The 19,869-nt window shown below is 43.1% G+C and overlaps 1 protein-coding gene across 1 annotated transcript in view; it reads right to left on the minus strand.

Annotated features, from left to right (window-relative positions):
* PLPBP (pyridoxal phosphate binding protein) overlaps positions 1-19,025 on the minus strand; it is a 63,266-nt gene extending 44,241 nt beyond the window's left edge. The window contains exon 1 of the mRNA XM_078665417.1: positions 18,868-19,025. Coding sequence (XP_078521543.1) covers positions 18,868-18,957 — 90 coding nt within the window. The 5' untranslated portion in view covers positions 18,958-19,025. The remainder of the gene's footprint in view (positions 1-18,867) is intronic.
* Between the last annotated feature and the right edge of the window lie 844 nt (positions 19,026-19,869).

Genomic DNA, 19,869 nt, shown 5'->3' on the forward strand with positions numbered 1-19,869 from the left:
TATTATTCGCTAGTAAGAAACCGGTCGAGACCGGCCCTTATCGAAGGAATGTATTTTGTTCACTGGTGGTAGACGCAATATGCAGGTGGCCACTGCAGACGGCGTGAGACGCCAGGGACTGGTACAGGAATTTGGTGGGAGTCGGCCTACGATTGGAAATTTCCATAGAGAAAGGGAGAGATATATTATCAGAGAGCAAGTAGCAGACAGAGAGAGAGCTACGTGCGGAGCAGACAGATGAAGTTGTTCTAAGAGCTGGTGATTAATTGCTAGCTTGTAACGAGGAGGAGGAAGAGATCAAGAATCCTGTAAGGTCAACATGCAGGAGTGGTAGAAACCGAGACGAAGTCCAGAAGAGGGTTCGAGTTTCGGAACCAAGGCAGCGTAGACGAGGTATAGCGGTGCAGACGTGTATTCGTGAGCCATAGTGGGAGAGCAGAGTCCCGAGCGAGTGAAGACCCGAGAGGGATCAGCTCCGCTGCTGAGATGGAAAGACGCACGTATAAAGTGAGGCGTTCTGAGTTAGTGTAGAATACATATATCTAATAATCCATTTTTCCTCCCTTTTTAGGTTGTAGATGGTGACCAATTGTAACTATGTCTAACTTGCTAATGCTATGTCTAATTATGTAATAAATGATATGATGTCCAATACATATGTTTGAGTGTCGTTTCCAAGACAGGACTAACCTTTCTTTTTAACCAGATACTGGCAGGTTAGCAGGTGAGTAGACCCTTCTAGCAGGTAACTGAGAAATGAGAGATTGTGTAGCCTATGGCTGGAAGGAACTCCCAAATGTTCTAATCAGATAACTCTTCTAAATTAGAAATAGTAAATATAGTCGGTGCACCGGCGACCCCCATAGAACACCCCGCCGGGAGACAACAGGTATACCGTCGGGAAGTGTAGGTAATATTGGTCCTAAGAGTTAGGGAGAACCGTCTGGCGACGTTAAATCAGATAAAAGAGTCATCCGGACTTAAAACGTGAGAAAAGAGTAATCCGGACTTAAAACGTGAGAAAAGATAAAACAAGTTGCCCTCCGACGCAAGAGAGGGTAGGTTAGTCCAGGTCAGATTGCCGTGGGGCTATAAAATAAAGATCATAGGATATAAGACATGGAATTCTTTAGATGTTAGCTATGTCTCTAATTGTAGGCTTGTAAATAGCTAATAATCGCCTTCTCAGGCAAGTCCTCCCAAATATCTTGTAAATAGTGTCCTGAGAAGAGTGTTTACGTGACGACTGAGGTAGCCATTATTGATGAGTTACCTATTTTTTTAAAAAACACAGTCGTTACAGTAACCAGTGTCTGTTTTTTTAGAAATACATATTAATCTCACTTTTGGTCATTCATGAGGAATAATATCTGAAGAGAGGCTGCTTTCAAGTCCAGTTTAGATGAAAACCCAATAAACTGTGTAGCCTAAAAGACCCCAACACATTTTCTAAATTACACAAGATCTCGATCCCACCACTGAGCTATAATTCCAAAACACCTTTCAGCAGGTGAGTTCAGCCATGCATCATCTACCCGTTATGGAAATCGAGCATCAATGGATTATTTATTATTGATTTAAAATATAGAATCAAACACTCTTAGCGGGCAGTTAATTGTTGGAAAGGTCAAGCTATTGTGGTAACATTGTTTTCACTGAAGTGCATGGAAACCTTTGGTCGGGTGAGGGGGGGAAACCAGGGCCACTAGAAATTAGTGATCTAGTGCTTTATAAGTGGTTAATTATGAGAACAACTCTCTTAATAATAGGACTAGTTGTCAGGAAACAGAAAGTTCCAACACTCTTTCTTGGTGGCTGGCCTAACAGCCCCCAGTCACATACAAATGCAATTCCAAGTTGATGCTCCTAGGTTAGTTTTCGACTTTTTTAAAACCGTGCCAAAGCTTTTTTCTCATCATTCCGAACTATGTGACCAGGTGATAACCAGGAGCTAATCACAAAACTGATGTCTAAACATTGATCTAGAATGCTCACAAGCTGTTTACATGGTCTCTTTATTCTGGATTCGGAGTGTGGACATTTTTCCTTTGAGCGCCGTCTTGCTGAACAGATCAGCACTTGCTTCATTCCTTCCTTTCCTTCTTCCCCTGAGCAGTGCTCTCTTCACCATTACCAACTGAACTTCTACTTCCATACTGCCCTCATCTTCAGGTGTTCCAACATAGGGTAACTTACTCAAGGCACCGTTTTATCTCAATTATTTCTGCCACAATTCTAGAGAACTGTAGAAATCATAGCAATAGCCCTTGTTTACATTTTTCCATTGTCGGACCTGGCCCTTTTGGCAGGTTCACCCCGAAACTTTTTGCTTTTTCCTAGCCTGTTTCTGGAACCTGGTGTTGGTGATTTTAGGCCTTTGCGCACTTTTTCACTGTGGTACAGTGTAAAGTGCTTGAGCTCTCTGTGTATGTGTGGTGAGTGACCTGCCCTCCCATAGGAATGAATGGGGAATATGCATGCCCATGGTAGTTCCTGATGTGTGGGGAGTGCAGGGTCGAGTTTGATATGTGCGAACTCGTGAGATTGAATGCTGCGTAATGGTGTATGCGGCATGATTGTGTCTAGTCTAGAAGTGCCACTTTTAGAAGTTGGCATATTTGTGTAATTTGGGCCTGGCGTGTGATTGGCTGGTGAGCCTGGCCCAGAAGTGCCAGGGCCCGCTTGTGGATTGACTGTCTGGTTTGAGGATAACAGGGGCTGGGGAGCCCCCAGGAGGTTGTCTGAGTCAGCCCGTGGATGAAAGGCTGCATCTGCTGCCAGGGAAGTGGGAGGAGATAGCACCTGGGAGTGAATGAGGCTGTGCCTGTCTGCCACAATGCTGGCTCCACCTCCCCACTGGGCGACTGTCACCTCTGTCCCTGACACTGAAAAGAGTTCCCTAAACCAGTTCTAGCTGGTTCTCACACTGCCTGCACAAATACTTCAAAGACTTTTCTCTGTATAAGAAGGGGCTGTGTCCCCTTCCAAAATGTTCTTGTTTTCGGACTTGAATCCTACCAGGGGCGTGCTGCTGCTTGGGCCCAGGGGAATCCCTGGGCCCTGCCCAGCCCCTGGATACCTGATGGATGCCTGGAGGACTTCTGGGGGACCCCTCTACCTTGCCTGGGCTGATTGGGGACTTTGCTTTGCCCTGGGATCCTTTGGACCTTCTTCCTATCCCCCCCCCAGAACTTTGCTGCATCCCCTGAAGAACTTCTGTGGACCCTTCTTGCTATAGGGGTCATTTCTAGGGCCCTGTGGGTGCTACCAGTGCCCCCAGCGCGATGGAAGCGCTTTATTTGGTCTCATAGCGCTTGAGAGCGTTTTTGCTGAAGGGCGAGCGTGTCGCCGTCACGCATTTTGAGTGAGGATTGGCATGTGCCTACCCTGCGACTTTGCCCGTTTATGTGATTATTTTGCGAGTGCCCACCTCGCTTCTCTGTTTTATTTTAATAGCGAGGGTGCCCACCCCTCGTTATGCCCCTTTGTTCACCGCCGCGGCCCGAGCTGTGTTTAATGGCCGCGGAGACCAGGATCGAAGCAGCTGTTTCTTCATTGGCAGAGAGCGGCGAGCCCCCTCAGCAACGCCGCGCTGGGATTGGTTCCCGGGCCGCCGCGTCATCGGGAAAGCCGCGCTGAGAATGGCTGGAGTTCCGGTGTCACTGGGGGCTCGCCTGCGGAGCTGTGCCTCTATTGGTGGATCACCCATGTCCCTAGCTGAGAGACGCCCCTGCCGAGAACAGTCGTCCTGCCGGTGCGGGGACATTGCGGGGTTGCCGCCTGCCCAGAGTGTGGTGAGCCTGGTCGCGAGGAGTCCAGCGGCCCACGAGAGAGGAGAGAGGGCCGACGTCAGCCGCCAGACCCGGTGAGTGTGTGGCAGCCGGGGAGAAGGGAGGGGCGCCGGGACACATTGTCGGTGTCGGCCCCCCCGAGTAGTGCGATCTCGCGCTCGTTGTTGGGACGGCGCGAGGGCTCCAGTGGCATAGCTTGTGGTCGAGCCCCCGAGCGGGGCTCCTAAGATGCCTGGGGGCATTTTCCCCGTAGAGACCCGGAAGGTGGATTAAGGAGCCCAGAGAGGCTCCAGGTGCCATTAACATTGCGAGTCCCCCGAGAGGGACTCCCGACTGGCCATATTGATTTACGAGCCCTGAGAGGCTCGAGGGCCAGTCTTTTGTTCACGAGTCCCCAGAGGGGGGACTCCAACGTTTGGGGCATATGTTATGTCAGAGCCTGTGTGGCTCCAACGTGGACACGAGTGTTTACAGAGCCTGTGTGGCTCCAGCAGTAGGCGCAGTTTGCGCCTAAGGGTCAGTGAGGACCCTGTCGCAGTTTGTTTCACAGCTGCCCAGCAATTAGTGGTCAGCTGCACCGTTTAGGTCTTGTGATTGTTCCCAGGTGCCCAGCAAGTAGTGGGCACCTGCAACGTTTAGGTTTTGCACCACAGGGCTCTTTTAGTCCCTTTATTAGATGGGGGCTGGTATGTGACTTTATTTAGGCGCAATGTGATTATCAATGTGATGGTAATTGCCTAATGTGAGTTTTGTGCAATGTGACATGGTGCTAGGAAATGTAATGCATTTAATATGATTACGCACCTTGATCTTACACATCTGAATGTTTTTATGCATCATGTGTCTTCCTTGATTTTACACCTCTGAATGTGTTGGGTTATGCATCATGTGATTTGCCTTCCCTACACCTCTGAATGTTTGCATCATGTGTAATGTGTTCTGGCTTATACCCCTAAATGTAGTTTATTCTTAGGTGGTTGTTCTTTCCAGTACAGGTGGTCCTAGTGAGGTCCTGGTCCCTTGCGTGACATTCTCCTAAGGTGGTTAGGGTTGCGTAGGTGGTACTTACCTGTTCCCAGTAGTTACTGGATGTGATTTATAACTGTTATTTTGTGCTATACTTATTCTATTTCTAAAAGTGTTGATTCTGTCAGTGGCCCATGTGGCCCTGTCCTATACATAATCCCTTGTGAATATTGCTCGTGCCAGTTGGCACCATGTACATGTGTGATTTCTATCTGATGTGTTTTGAAAAATACAAAAGTTATTGTAATATAACCTTGTGTGGAGTTCCTTTTGTGGTGTGCCTAGGATGTTGTTGCTGTTGTGTGCTGGCGCAAATGCTTTACACATTGCCTCCGAGTTTAGCCTTACTGCTCGTGCCAAGCTACCAAGGGGGTGAGCAGGGGTTATCTTGGCGTGTGACTCCCATACCCTGACTAGAATGGTGGTTTCTGCCTGGCTTTGGCGTCATCCCTAGCCTACCAGAAATAGCCAGTTCTAACATCCATAGAGGAAGATCTCATTATCAATTTGTTGGGATTCCATTCTCTGGTAGTTTACCAGTACGGGTTCTGCCTCCCCAAGCCTATAGTGGTTCTTTACCGCCCCCTAGGGAACGGTAGGTAAAAGTTGCAATCTTCATCAACTTAAAATTCTGCCCTTCTTATATGCATGTGTGTGTCTCACTAATGGCTATGTATGTTCTTTACTATTTTGTATATACATTTGTTTCTTTATTTTGTCTATGTTTTTGTGGCTACTTCTTTGGTCTCTTATAATCCTTCCTTCATATTTCCTGATTTCCTTTACCCTTTCTCTATGTTTCCTTCTTGTTTCACTTCATAGTATATGAATAATTCTCATAAAGTTAAAGTTGTTTACTTGAATGTCAAAGGTTTACGTCATTCAATTAAAAGATTAAAAATGTTTGTTTTTTATTTACATAGGCAAAAAGCTGACATTTGTTTTTTGCAAGCGACTCACATTAATGACAACATTTTGGCATCCATGCAAAGGAAATGGGTTGGTCAGACTATCTCCTCCCCTGTATCAGGTAAAAAGAATGGTGTGGCTATTCTTTTTCTTTTTAAATCTCTGTAGGAAAGTAGGATCGGACTGCGTGATTACCTCCACGTTTTGTTGGTTTTTGACTAGTCTGACTGGGATACTGCTAGTCAGGACCCCAGTCTATCTGCTTTCTCCCTAAATCGTTATGTCATGTACTTTGGTACACTCCAGATCAGATTGGATGCTGGGGTACCCTTATGAGTCCCTTGTATACGGTACACAGGTACCCATGGCACAGATACTCCAGAGGACTCCCATGGGCTGATGTATTATGCCACCCATGAGAGGCAATGCATAATGGAATTACAGGCCCGCCTTTGCAGCCTGTGTAAGATTGTGCATGAAAAGAAATGAAAATGAAATACCAGTATTTATAAAGCGCACAGCTACCTCCGAAGTAGTGTCCTGGCGTTGGGGGCAGTCGGGAAGATTAACCGAGCTACTGCCCAGTCACATGGTGATGGGGTAACCTGCCGCCAGCAATCGAACTGTGAACACTGGAGTCAGGTACCCTGGCTGCTGCGCTCATGCACCACTTAATTTAGATATAGGTTTACTATATAGGTCACTAGACTTAGAACCTATAAGTCACCCCTATAGCAGGCCTGACAGCCCTTAAGGCAGGCTGCCGAGAGGGTGCCCCTGCATGAGCAGAGCCCCTGCAGCCTTCGGAGACCATTCTCCAGGGTTATCAGTGACGCAGCCCGACATATAGGTAGAGGTGCATTATACGCTCGCGTAAAATGCCAACTCGAATACGGCTGCAACAAACCATGTCGTGTTTGGTATCAAACACCTTGGAAACATACAATGTTCTCCCTGAGCACTCAACAGAATACATTAATAATATCCATAAGTCAATGAAAACTTCATTCTAATTGGCACAGTCCAGGTGGTCTGTTCAAAATCCAGTTCTTGTATTGATCCAATATGCAAGTTCCTTGTATTCCAAATGTGTCTTTATTGTTCCAAGTTAACATCCACAAACAGCAGCCAACATGTGTTTCATGTCAAAGAAAAGAATAGAACCACTATCCAAGTCCAGATATCACCATATTGTGTGATAAACAGAAGGCAGGAGCCACCACCACTCTTTTCTCAGCTCTCGTATTTGGATGAGATAAGAGTGGTGGTGGCTCCTTCCTTCTGTTTATTACAAAATTTGGTGATATCTGGACATGGATAGTGGTTCTATTCTTTTCTTTGACACAGGATTCTTTTATTATGTACACTCTGTAGATAATTCTGTGATAATGAGAAACTTAGACTCATGTATTAGCATAGAATGTATTTATTGTTTATTTGGGTTGCAGCCCTGACAAAGTCACTGTACTTTACCCAGCACGACGAAACACGTCTTCTTTCAACTAGCTTAAAAGCACAATTATACAAAACAATTTATAATCTATACTTCACACCTGCAAAATTGCACGCTTGGGGGAAAAGGTTAAATTATGAATGCCCAAGATGTGACAACGGTCCGGCCACATTATTACATATGTTTCACGAATGCGAGAAACTGTTGATATTTAAGAAAATGATCTGGAAATTCTGGGAGGAGGTCTTTGGGCGTAAACTACCAGACTCCCCCACAATATATATGTTGGGGTATGATAGTATGCAAGAATTAAGCTTGGAGGAGAAGTCTATTCTTTTTATTGGAACAGCAGTATACAGAGTCATACTTGCTGCTCGCTGGAAAGACATTGACCCGCCTAGCTTTCAAATGTGGCTAACTCGCTTCTTGGGTATATACAATCACGAAAAAGCAATCTATGCCACTAGGGGCAGAAAATCTAAACGGCGGGCGATAAGATCTGGTCTCCGATCACAGCTTGGAGTACGGCATTAAGATTAATTCAAGAGTTTTTGTATCATTTTGGATTATTCTAGCTATCATGTACATAATGGTTCTATTTTCTAATTCAGTCCTATGCATTAACTGTATCCTGTGCTTTCTTTTCTTTCCTTATATTATTATTATTACTTCTTTTCAATTAAGTGCCATACATGGTTTAAGTATTTTCCCAAATATGGATTTATTTTGTTTTGCATTTCATGTATTATCTGGAGTTGTTTAATAAATAAACCAAAAAAAAGGAATCATACCTCCACACTGGTAACCAGTGTAGGAGGTATGATTCCACTCCTCAGAAGCAACCTTCGTGGGTCCCTGGTCTTCCCGGTAACAGCCATCACGACCCAGACAGCATAAAATGGATGCTGCCGACCAGAGACACATTTCTGCCCTCCTGCTGCTGAGCCAAGCTCGAGCAGAGAAAAGCTGCACAATAGGCATCCTGTCACAGGGAGGTATGACCATTAGTGTATTGGGGCTGGGTGAGTGCACGTCCAAAGTGCCTGAACGTCTGTACGAGGGGCACATTTGGTATTTCTGTGTATAGTCCAGTTCAAACCAGTTCTGGGAGCGGTTAGCTCCTGCTCTGGCGCGAAACTGGACAAAGGACATGGGAGTAACCTGCCCACTGTCCTGGCCCTCCCCTGGGAGAGTCCCCTGAATCTGTCCAATCCTCTCACATGGGTACAAAAGGGCTTACCTAACTGTAGAACCCTAAATTCGAAGTGGACAAGATTCTGAACAAGAAACCACTGACCTTCGACCGTCTGGACACTCTGGACTTCATCTGGGCCTGACTTAATCTCCCACTCTGTCGAAAGCATCGTCTGTGCCTGTGCACCATACAGGTTCAGTGCAGGACCTGTTGAGCACCAAGGACAACTGAAGTATCTCCCTTGGGGTGAAGGAGTCACTCCCCTGCGTTTGCAGGCACCATAAGGCAACCAACCGGTCTGCTGATCCTGAGCTCCTGCGGACTCCGAAGGCTCCTGCAACACAGGAGGTGGGTTCCTACGGTCCTTGAGGTCGAGCTGCCCTCTCACAGAGTTGGAGGCCTGTAGCACTCGCGGGGAACGCATAATCCAAACCCCTTTGCACCGCGTACTTTTGCAATTGTATATGCTTGTTGGTGATCTCCAACTTCGTGCATTGGGCTATCGAATGCCACAACCTCTGGGCACATTTCATACAAAGGACTCTGGCCTCCTCGCAGTCTGTGCCCTGCAAGCTGTGTCTTTGTGAAACTGATAGAGGTCCCCTTGCGACTCCTGTGCCTTGGGCCTGTGGGTCCATTTGAGGGACAACACTGCTTTCTTGGGCTCCGCTGGTTGCACCAGGCCTGCTCTGACTCCCCTTGCTGTGGAGAGTCCTCTGGTCATTGCTGGGACAGACCGTAACCTTCTTTGACTTTCTTCGTGGGTTGTCGCTGTCAAGGCTTGTTGGTGCTCCTGCCGGACACCGACCCCTGAGCACTCGACATCCTTCATGGGACAGCTGGTCGTCCTTGGCATCTCCTGGTCCCTGCAGCTGTAGAGTCAAGGTCTCCTTCGTCACACCTGAAGCACCAGACATTGGTGGGCATTTGTCTACCGAGCCCCTGGTCACTCCTGAGTGACCCAGGCTCTGTACCCTCTGCTTTCAGGTTCCTTCGATCAAGAATCCACCGGCGGATTCCACCGGACACTTTTCTTCTTTACAGCAGTGGCATTTCTTTGAAGACTCCCATTAAGAACAACAGCGGTTTCCGATGCCACTTCAGCCCTATGCACCTGGCTTCCCTGGTACTTCAGTATCCACAGGTGGGGTGGCTCTCCATCCTTCTATGTTCCAAAGGGTTTCCTCATAATCCACTGGGAAGGGCCCTTAAACATTAAAACTGCAACTGCGACTCTCCCATTGAATTGTACGTAGCACGCGGTCCTGTTCTCACACTGGACCCGTCCTCCGTGAGGTCCCTAATTACTCACCTTGAGTGGTTCCTTGGGGTCCCAGCAATTCTACATTCTGTAGACACTGTCTTGACTTGAGTTGTGGTTCTTATACCACTGTTTTAGCATATGGTTGGGTCTCCCCCTGGAGCCCAATGTGTATTATTGCTACTTACTATCGTTTCTGTGATACAGTATTGTGTGCTTTGTGTTTATCTGCGTGTAGCAGATACCGTGAGGTATTTAAGGTATGTTATAATAATAAATAAATATTCTTATAACTACTGAGTGGTTCTCCTTTCATTTAACCAATAAAATAAGGTTGCATTCTGGTAAAACAAGCTGCTTAACATTGCTTCAAGACTAAGCCTGAAGGCTGCTCTCCACAGTTACCACTTGGATAGCTTTCTAAGGTTATCTTTGACCTCTTAAATCACCACAAGGGTTGTTTGGACTGGTACAAGGTGCCCGCTTTAATTTGTGGACATCATATACCAGGCCAACTTCTCACAATCTCCAATTACAAATTTAGATAAACAATCGGATTCTGAAGGTAGATTTCTTTTAGTCATGGCAAAAATTGGTAATGCAGTTTTATATGTAATTAATATCTATGGACCAACAGCTGATGACCCTAATTTTTGGTCTCGTATTACCTCTGCAATTCTTCACCTTGGGAAAGTTTCCTTAGTTATGGGGGGCCGACTTTAATTTGATTTGTGGCCCCCTTTAGATAGGCTGTCTTTGACCAAATGTACACCTCCCAAAGCGTTTCATTCCCTCAGAACTTTGTTTAAAAACACTAAGCTGGTTGACATCTGGAGACTACATTTCTCTACTTATAAAGAATTCACCTTCTTCTCTAATTCTCACAATTTTCATTCACACTTAGATTACGTCTTGGTGTCTAGAGTATTGGAAACATTGACATTTCAGACCACACAGTAACTTCACTTCATTTCATTTACAAACTGACCATTTTTTAGTTTCTCATTCACATTGGCACATGAATGTAGATGTTGTTCTTCAAGATGTTCATAGGTTTTTTACTACATTCACCCAATCCGGTTTACTCAGAGACTCTTTTACGGAAGCTTTAATTATAGTTTTACCTAAACCTGACAAAGACCACACTAAAGTTTCAAATTATCGTCCTATTTCCCTAATAAATCAAGATTGTAAAAACCTATGCAAAAATCCTAGCTACCAAGTGAACTCCGGCTCTGTCGTTCCTAAATCCCATAGATCAATCTGGTTTTATGTCAAAACGATTCTCTGTTAATAATACAAGACTCCTCTTTCATGATATTGATAAAGCCCCCACCTTTACTTCACCTGCAGGTCTTCTTGCTTCAGATGCAGAGAAAGCTCTCGGTAAAGTTCATTGGCAATTTCTTTTTTAAACGCTATCTTCTTTTAATTTTGGTAATAATAATTTGACAAAAATGATATCAACAGTATATAGTTCCCCTTCTGCTCGACTCTTTATTAATGGTCAATTTTCTAATCCCTTTCGTCTCTACAGAGGACTTGACAAGGCTGTCTATTGACACCTCTTCTTTTTTTTATTAGCAATCAAACCTTTTCTCGCCCATTTTCGAAATCCCATTGGTATTGAAGGATTAGTGTTAGCTAATGTCAACCTTAAAACGTCTGCTTATGCAGATGATGTCCTACTATATCTTAGTTACCCAGCCACATCTACACCCATAGTCTTAAATATTATGCATGAATATTCCACTGTTTTTGGTTATACCTTTAATACTCATAAAACAGAACTCTTTCCCCTGAATGTCCATTGCACACCTTCAGTATTGGAAAATACTGAAATTGTCTGGCAAAAGGAGAAAATTAAATATGTAGGTATGCTTTTTTTCCACTTCCTTTCAAACATTCCATTACTCTCAATTGTGATACTTTGTTTACACAAATTATAGCTAAAATTAGTCAATGGTCCACACTTCATTTATCTTGGTGGGGGAAACTTTAGACCATTAAAATGGTATTAGCCCAAATTATCTTCTTTACTCTATGATCCCCAAACAATTGCCACTATCAATCTACAAAAGAATTGATGAACCTATTTCGAAATTTGTTTGGAATCATAAGCCTCCTTGTATTGGTTATGATAAACTTTCCTAACTTAATGGAGGATTTAGCATATCTGATTTTCTCCAATACCACATGCCATTTATTTTAAAACCAGGCTCCCTCTGGTTTACATGTGCGGACCCTAACTATTCCCCCAAATGGTTAATGGTAGAACGTGACCTAGTGTCAACATTTCCTCGACCATCACTTTTTTCTATGTCCAATTCTAATATATATTTTGTAATCCTTCCCCATCATAGCATCCACTAAATGGATTATTACCGATTTAGACGCTTCTTTCTTGTCACATATTTCAGATTCTACTATGATTTCTCTTTGGTACAACCCTACATTAAAGTTTAATCGTACAGTCTCATTTTGGAAATTAAGGATATCAGCTAGTATCTAATTTCTTCAGGATATTTATGAAAATGATGCTTCGATATCTTTCTCAAAATCTACAGTCTATACTCAAGTTACCGAATACCGAAGCTCTGAAATATGAAATTCTTCGTAATGTACTACTAAACACCTTCTCAAATATGCCTCCCCAAATTAAAACCAATGATTCGTTAGCATGTAGTAAAGCTTTTACTGCCTCTCAACATACTGTTTCCAAATTTTATAAACAGCTTATTTGTACAAGGTCTACTAACTTAACCTTTTTATCCACATTTTCGAATGCACAACTCTTTGAATTTTTCATTAAATTTGTGAAGACAAATAGAGACCATAAAAATCTGTATCATTATCTCAAACAACCACTTATTTTATTCAATTGTCTATGGTCTCCTTACAAATAAGAGAAGGCTAAACCTATACATTTATCACTTTGTTGGAATTGCAAATGTTAGGCTGGTACTTTAAAGCACATGCTCTTTAAATGTGCAGTAATATTTCAATTTTGGAAAAATGTTTGGGACATCATTATTAAAATATTTCTCATCTCTGAGGCCCTTACCTATAAACATGCTTATTGGTAAATCTTATTTTTATCGTCCACCTTGTTTGAGTCAGATTCTAATTTTTTTAAATCTTATTTCCATTACTAATAAATCCATTACCTTCAGTTGGAAATCAGCTGATGCAATATCAATCCATGTGTGGTGGTCCTATGTCACTTTTATTAGATCTGGTGCCCAATTATCTTATAAGGGACCGTTAAAAAAATACATCTTCATTTCAACAGTTACGGAAACCAATTGATGATTGTATTATTACTTATTTATAAAATATTTATTAACATTAATTTTCTTTTATTGACATTGTTGTATGACTAACATTTGAGGAATAGCCTCGTTTGTTCCCTATAATTTCGCTGTTTTTATGACAATTGTGAACTTTTGCTATAAAGATATTATGATGATATTTTTTAACTCCGTGTTTATCTGTTGTATAGGCCACCACTGTATCATTTTCTGTTTTGTCTTTACCTGTCTGCAAAGAAATAATAATAATAATAATAATAATAATAATAATAAATACAATATCTTGAACACACAAAAAAAAAAAACTGTCCTACATTTGGTCAGGTCGCTTCTAACATATTGCTCTGCATGAGAAAATTTAAGAGGCATCACTCAGTTTATGTTATAATGTCTTTACACCTTGGCTGCTAAGGCTTTTCCCGCTGGGTGCTGAAATACTTGGATTCCCATTGTTCATGACAAGGTCAGCTCGTCATAAGCACAGCTCCAGTGTACTGCATGACGAGCTGACCTTGTCATTAGCATGGAAGTGGTTATGGAAAAATGACCTTCCCCCTTTTCCCATTCAAGTCTTTTTTTAACCTCAAATTATCTGTAAACACACCTAATTACGGCTTTCCCTATCACAACCTCAGATTAAGCAGCAGTTCTGTAGTGGTGCCTCATCACTTGTGTTCCTAGACTTTCGATAAAGCCACACACAATATAGCCTTGCAAGGAAGTAGTGGCACTGTACTAGGCTCAGGAAAATCACAATAATATAAGCGCCTCGTGACCCCATTCTTATGCTTCTTTGCCTCTGGGACTTCTTTGCCCTTACTAACTCCGACCTTCTGACCCAGAGGCATTTTTGCTACGCTGCTCAAAGATGATGTCCATCATCTGAATCCCCGAAAAATCCGGCCCCATCACTTGTACAACTGCTCGGAATCTGAGAACCTCTTGGCTGTAGTTGGTCCCCAGCCACTTCAGTCTCATTTCCTTAACAATGTGAATCGTATATTCAATCTTCCATTCAGCAAATCTGCGTCCGCCCCACACCCCAACATAAAACTATGGTTTTCCAGCATTTGTCAGGGTCATCAAATGTTTACTCCCTCTTTACCAAAACTTAAAATAACATCCTTGGACACCACTGGGCCTTACTGGCTCCCAAGTAGACTCAACGCGATATATCGAAGCATGAATGATGGGCTTGCCGTGCCAACTGGGATATGCTTGAACTGGAATGGACCATCAATGCTGATGAATACCATCAGATTTTGTGACCTTTCATCCAATTATATCTGTTAATCAAACAATTTCAGGAGGTTAAGTAGTGATTTAATGTCCTTTGAAATATTTGCGTAGGAAATCAGAATGTTCGGCAAGAAAAGAAAGAGGCCACTATTTCAATGTTAAATGGGACTGTGCTTCCACAAATTCCAAACAATCCTCCCCATGAAATTAACTCTGTATCTGTAAGGAATGCCAATGCTCAACTTTGTTAGTTTGCCTAAGCATCAAAGAGTCCACAGAACAAATGCAAGAGGTGCATGAACTACAGATAACCAAATACCAATACAATTAAAATTGGGAAAAAATATGAAAACATGCTTTGGGCAATTTTGCAAAAAGTCAACAAAAACCTAAATGGACAACCAAATCCATGGCCTTTTAATAGGAGAAAAAGAACTGCTTGAATCAACTCAGTATGTCTAACCACACTATTTCACCTAGCAGGAAAGTATTGGAGAACGTCCTAGACTACCCAAAAACACATCAATCAGGACTGATAATCCTGCAATAAACATCAAGCAGCAGATTTGCATTTGGTGACATGATGGAAGACTCCAAGATTCAGTGTTCAATGAGATACTGTGAAGCAATTGAGTGAAGGTACCTCTCGCAGTGAGTGGTTGGTTGAGAATAGTTCACTGGCATGACTTGATGCTACATAAAAGCAGGGCCCACAGGAGCTATCTTGGTGATATGCAAATTAAAATTGAAGGGATAAGTTACAAAATCTCAGTGAAGTTTGCTGATACTTTTACAGCTAGTTCAGCTGTAGCTAGTCACGGTTTCAGCCTCTCTGAGCAGGAGTTCCTTCTGATCTCAGGCTCTTCTCAGTCCCAGATAACTCAGGCTTCTCGGTAAAGGAAACAGCAGGCATGTTGTCACCAGCAGATACAAACTCGGCAAATCTACAGCAGCCCCTATTAGGAGAAATGTTCTCTTTCAGGTAGGATCTTTGCTGGAGAGGTGTATTCCACATTCAGGATATCTGCTCTCCCAGATCTGGAAAAAAGTGCTGGAGGCAGAAATGTACGTCTAAGCAGTAGACAACTCAGCCCACAGGTCCTGACATAAATACGGGACTTATATTTTTATATCTCTTCCGCATAGGCTTCTTTTTTCTTCTTGGCAGTGGATCAACCATGTGTTTTAAAGGGTAATGAATTTATATTGGTGGTGCTCTCGAAACCAATCCTAGCGAAACCCATACACGTTCCTATATTATTTAGAGACTAGTGCGATGCATGTCCTGGTTTAGGATGATGCCTCGCGGAACAAAATATTTCTGGTGATCCATATAATACATTTTGAAGAGGGTGCGAGTATACTAAATATTCCAGAGGGTTGGACCATGCTTTGCCCACCTGTGTCAGTCCTCTGGATCATATATACATCCATGTCCCTACAAGTTCAGCTTCCTGAACAAAAAAGAAGAAAACCTCGCTCTAGCTGTTTTAGGACCAAGTCTCATGCACAGTAGCAGACCCAATAGTCTACCTTCTCCTACTCTCTTGGGGGGTGAGGGTGTTACAGGTTGTGGCGTACCCACACATACAGTGGCTTCAATTGACAGGTACACAGTAATCCCTACTGCTCCCCCTCCCCCCACATCCCCAGCACAACCGTGTGTACACTAGGTGAATGTTAGGAAGCGATTAAATCATCTCTCATGAAAGGTAAAAGTGTACATGTATCTGTAACCTTTTCAGTCTGGATTATTTGTACACTGCAAATTTGGTTCTGATCCATCTGTCAAACAAAACGCTTATGTTACATTTCTTTAACAGTGGAAAATCTGGCACCTTACTGGTTGAAAGGTTTGGAGCCTAAGCACACAGGTTTTAATTTTAAAAGTGTATATGATATTTGTATCTTTCGCATATGTGTAAAATTGGCAGCAGAGTAGGGAACCAGCGCACAGCTGGTTGACTCAACAAACAGTTTTGCTAATTTAGAATTAAATATTGTATGCTCTTCAAACAACACCCATTGCGGCTTTGTCAAGTCAATAGGTTGCAGTCACAGCTGAAGTAAAAACTGGCTGTCGAATTTTATATGCTGCCATAACACCTGTGCTCTAGAACTAACCCTGCACCTTAACCCTTTTTGATATTTGCACTAAGTGACATGAAATAGTTGGTTGTAGAAAAGGTGTTGGACGTATCTCTTAACCTTAAGCATGCTGCACTTTGGTTTGAACTTGAAATCCTGCCACAATATTAGTATTTTAGATTAAATCCTTGCATTTTATTCCTTGCTTGACATGCTGCCATAACACCAGCAGTTTACACTGATCTTGCCCATTATCTCTTTGCCATTTTGCTTTAAGTGAAATGGAACATGTGCATGTACAAAAGATGTTGGAAAATCAATGCACCTTAGGCCGCACCTTAGGCCAAACCGACGGCCACACATTTGCAAATAGTTCCCTAGAAAGGCACTATCGGTTTGTTGACTGCTGCGTAAAATGATGCACATCAATGTGTAATGATGTACGCCTGTCGAGTGCTTACACAAGTTTGGGTAAAGCAAAGGGCACAACTCAACTAATGTAAATAATCGTGTTACCTCTTCTCTCACAATTCTAACTGCACTGTAGCTTTCAAATCTGTATTACATTGTAATGTTTCTTTTTAATATTGTGACAATTTTAATTAATCATGCAATAAAATATTTACTATGTCAAACTGAAGTAAAAATGGATGTACAGAAACAAAAAGAGTGAACACATGAAAAAGATTCGACACCTCACAATTGCTAATCCAAATTCTGAGACAACACAAACACGGACGTTGGGATGCACTTCGCCAAATGGTTTGACAGAACAACTATTCTATTCTCTCGACAAACTGGAGCATGTCTGGTTTGCAAATTACTACAACATTGCACTGAACTTAAGTCTGATGTGTAAATGTAAGGAAGGTAGCGGAGCGTTTCTTGAGGCAGCAGTAGCAGCTCCTGAGCGCTCTAGGACAGACTGGAGGCACAACAGGGACAAAGACTGGCGGTAAGAAAACACACTATGAAACTGTAACTCATGCTTTTAGCAGGGAACTTGAGAGCAGGGTATCTGATATAATTTGGGGAGAACAGAACAACGACAGATAACGTCAACGTTGCCTTACGTTAACAACACTGCCGAGCTGCTCCCAACCATACTGCACAAATATTGCAGATGAAGAAAACACAATTCGATGCCTTGGTCATAGGTGAGGGCCTGAGTGTACTTCTGAGTTTGTGATATACAGTACAAGATATATTACAATGGGAATTAGTTTTATATTTCCTTCTCTCTTACCTGTTCTCATTTGGAGAGCCATTCCTGGGCTCTAGGCTTCAAAAATGCAGGAGACAGAGTGCCAGGGGAGTGGAAAAGAGTTCTGAGAGCTGAGGGTAACCTTGCTCCCGCAATTTGATACATTGCACTGAGTGCTGTTCTGCTTTTGGATTGGGGCAGCCTCTCTGTTGCAGTGCTTATTACCGCAATTTTGAGATTGAAATGATCGATAGGTAAAGCTGTACCTAGATTATACACAGTATGAATTAAAAACGAGCCCAGGTTCGATAACCGGACTCCACGATCCCTAGCCGATTTCAAGCCCTCACTCAAAATGTACCTCTTGACCCATGATTCTCAAGTTGCCTGAAATAAGCAACATGCCTAACCATATTTTTTCCCTGTGGTACCCTAATTCCTACATCCATCCCCTAGGTCAATCTTTCTACTTCTGCTCAGTGAAGAATTTGAAATGTGTCCTGTTTCTCCCTGTATTACTGTCCTATTGTCATGCACCAAACTTCACATCTTTTGGTTTATGTATCACCAGTCAGGGTGCAGAGAACTAGCTGCTGAAATACTATTGCTCGCTTATCATTCACAACATAATATTTTACTAAACGCTGCCTCAAGAATACAATACACATTACAAAGGACATACTTTTTTTTGTACCAGAGCTGCCAGACAGATGATCGTAGGTCACATGTCTTTCAAGTATTCACTATTTCTTAGAACAGTATATTGCATTTTCATACGTGTCAACATTTAAAAAAAAGAAAGTGGGCTGTTGAAATAAAAAAAATCCGGAGAATGTATTTTTTCCTTTGAATTATATTGGAGCAGAGTCAATTTCAGCCGGAAGACATCCAAAAGAAAGCCATTTTTATTTCAAAAGCGGGAGTCTCCCGCCTGAATAGGGTTATTGGCATGTGTGCATTTTGTCACTGCTGTCAAATATCCCAGCATGCAAAGTGCTATTAGCTAAAAAGACAACTAGCTGAAGGTGCCATGCTAGGCCAGATCCCACTTGTCAGTTTGGAAGCACCCTTCACCCCGCCTTCTTCACCGGAATATCCCCTGCTGCTGACTGGAAGGTAGCAGGTATTCCAAAGTACAAAACATGGTGGCTGCGCCTCATTGCCTCTAAAGCTTTTCTAACAGCCATACCTTAGGTCTTTCTTTATCCTACAGTATCTTAAGTCATTTAACACTTTACTAGCGTTCTCCTTGGTCTCACTGCGGCCGCTGCGTATAACTCTCGGATCTCACCGCCCCCACTACTCCTGAACTCTTACTACGTATAACCCATGATATCTCAAAACACCATTTTACCCATATCCCCGGCCCTCGGCCGCCTCAATATCTTACCCGCGGTCTTCGGGCCTCCGCCGCTTGTACCCTGCTCCTTACGGCTCTAAGCGCCGCTGCTGCCTCTTCGGACATGACGGTTCTCAACATCCCCCAAACAGCCGCCTCCACACCGGCAGCAGGGTGGCCGAATCCCCTGCTCCACCAATAGCAGCGGCAGACCTGACGACTTAACCAATCAATATAGAGGAAGGAAGAAGAGGGTTGGACACTGGAAGAAGCCATCTTTGGAAGGTCGGTGGCAAGAGCTTGTCACATGTAGACCTGTTGCACAGTTACATTATCGGTGTGCTGCTGGTCACATGCTTCTAGAAGGGCGTGGGCTGACAATTTTAGGGGGACTGTGCGTGACAGGTTTGTAACATCTGAAGCAATGACGATAAGGTTTCATTCTGAGTGCTACGAACACACGTAAGCAGATATACTTCTTAGGTGTGAACTGACAGTGTTTATGGGGGGATACTGTAGGTTGTAAATCAGTTGTGGAGTCTGTGGATGGTAACGTGGACTGTGTAAGGGTAGTGGGTGGGTAAGTGGGTCCTTGGTGAGTATGTATGGGCTCACTGCCATGGCTGTGGTGACAGTCGTAATTATAACTGATTCGCTTTCAATACATTTGCCTAAAAACATACTCTCCCAATGAGGGTGGTTATGGGAAGGGCGGGATTTAGGAAGAAGTGGGTGATGAAGAAAGTAGTGAATAAGCATTGTAAAATTGGTATGTCAGAACATGGGTGTCAATTGACCACAATGCCAGTTTAAGCGGATGCGTAAATGACATCACATAACTTCCATTTGAACCAATGACATCACAGGAAGTGATATCATATAATCTGACCCTATGCCCAGGAAGTTGTCACATGACCTTAATCTCTATGTCATCACATTAACTGACATTGCTGAAGTTAAGACACTCATACATGCAAATTATATGATAAATAAGTTAACACCAATAAATGTCCATTTTAAAAACACCCTACATTTTAAACACGGTACTCACAT

The sequence above is a fragment of the Lissotriton helveticus genome, chromosome 11 (genome assembly GCF_964261635.1).
Source record: "Lissotriton helveticus chromosome 11, aLisHel1.1, whole genome shotgun sequence".
NCBI classification, from domain to species: Eukaryota; Metazoa; Chordata; class Amphibia; order Caudata; family Salamandridae; genus Lissotriton; species Lissotriton helveticus.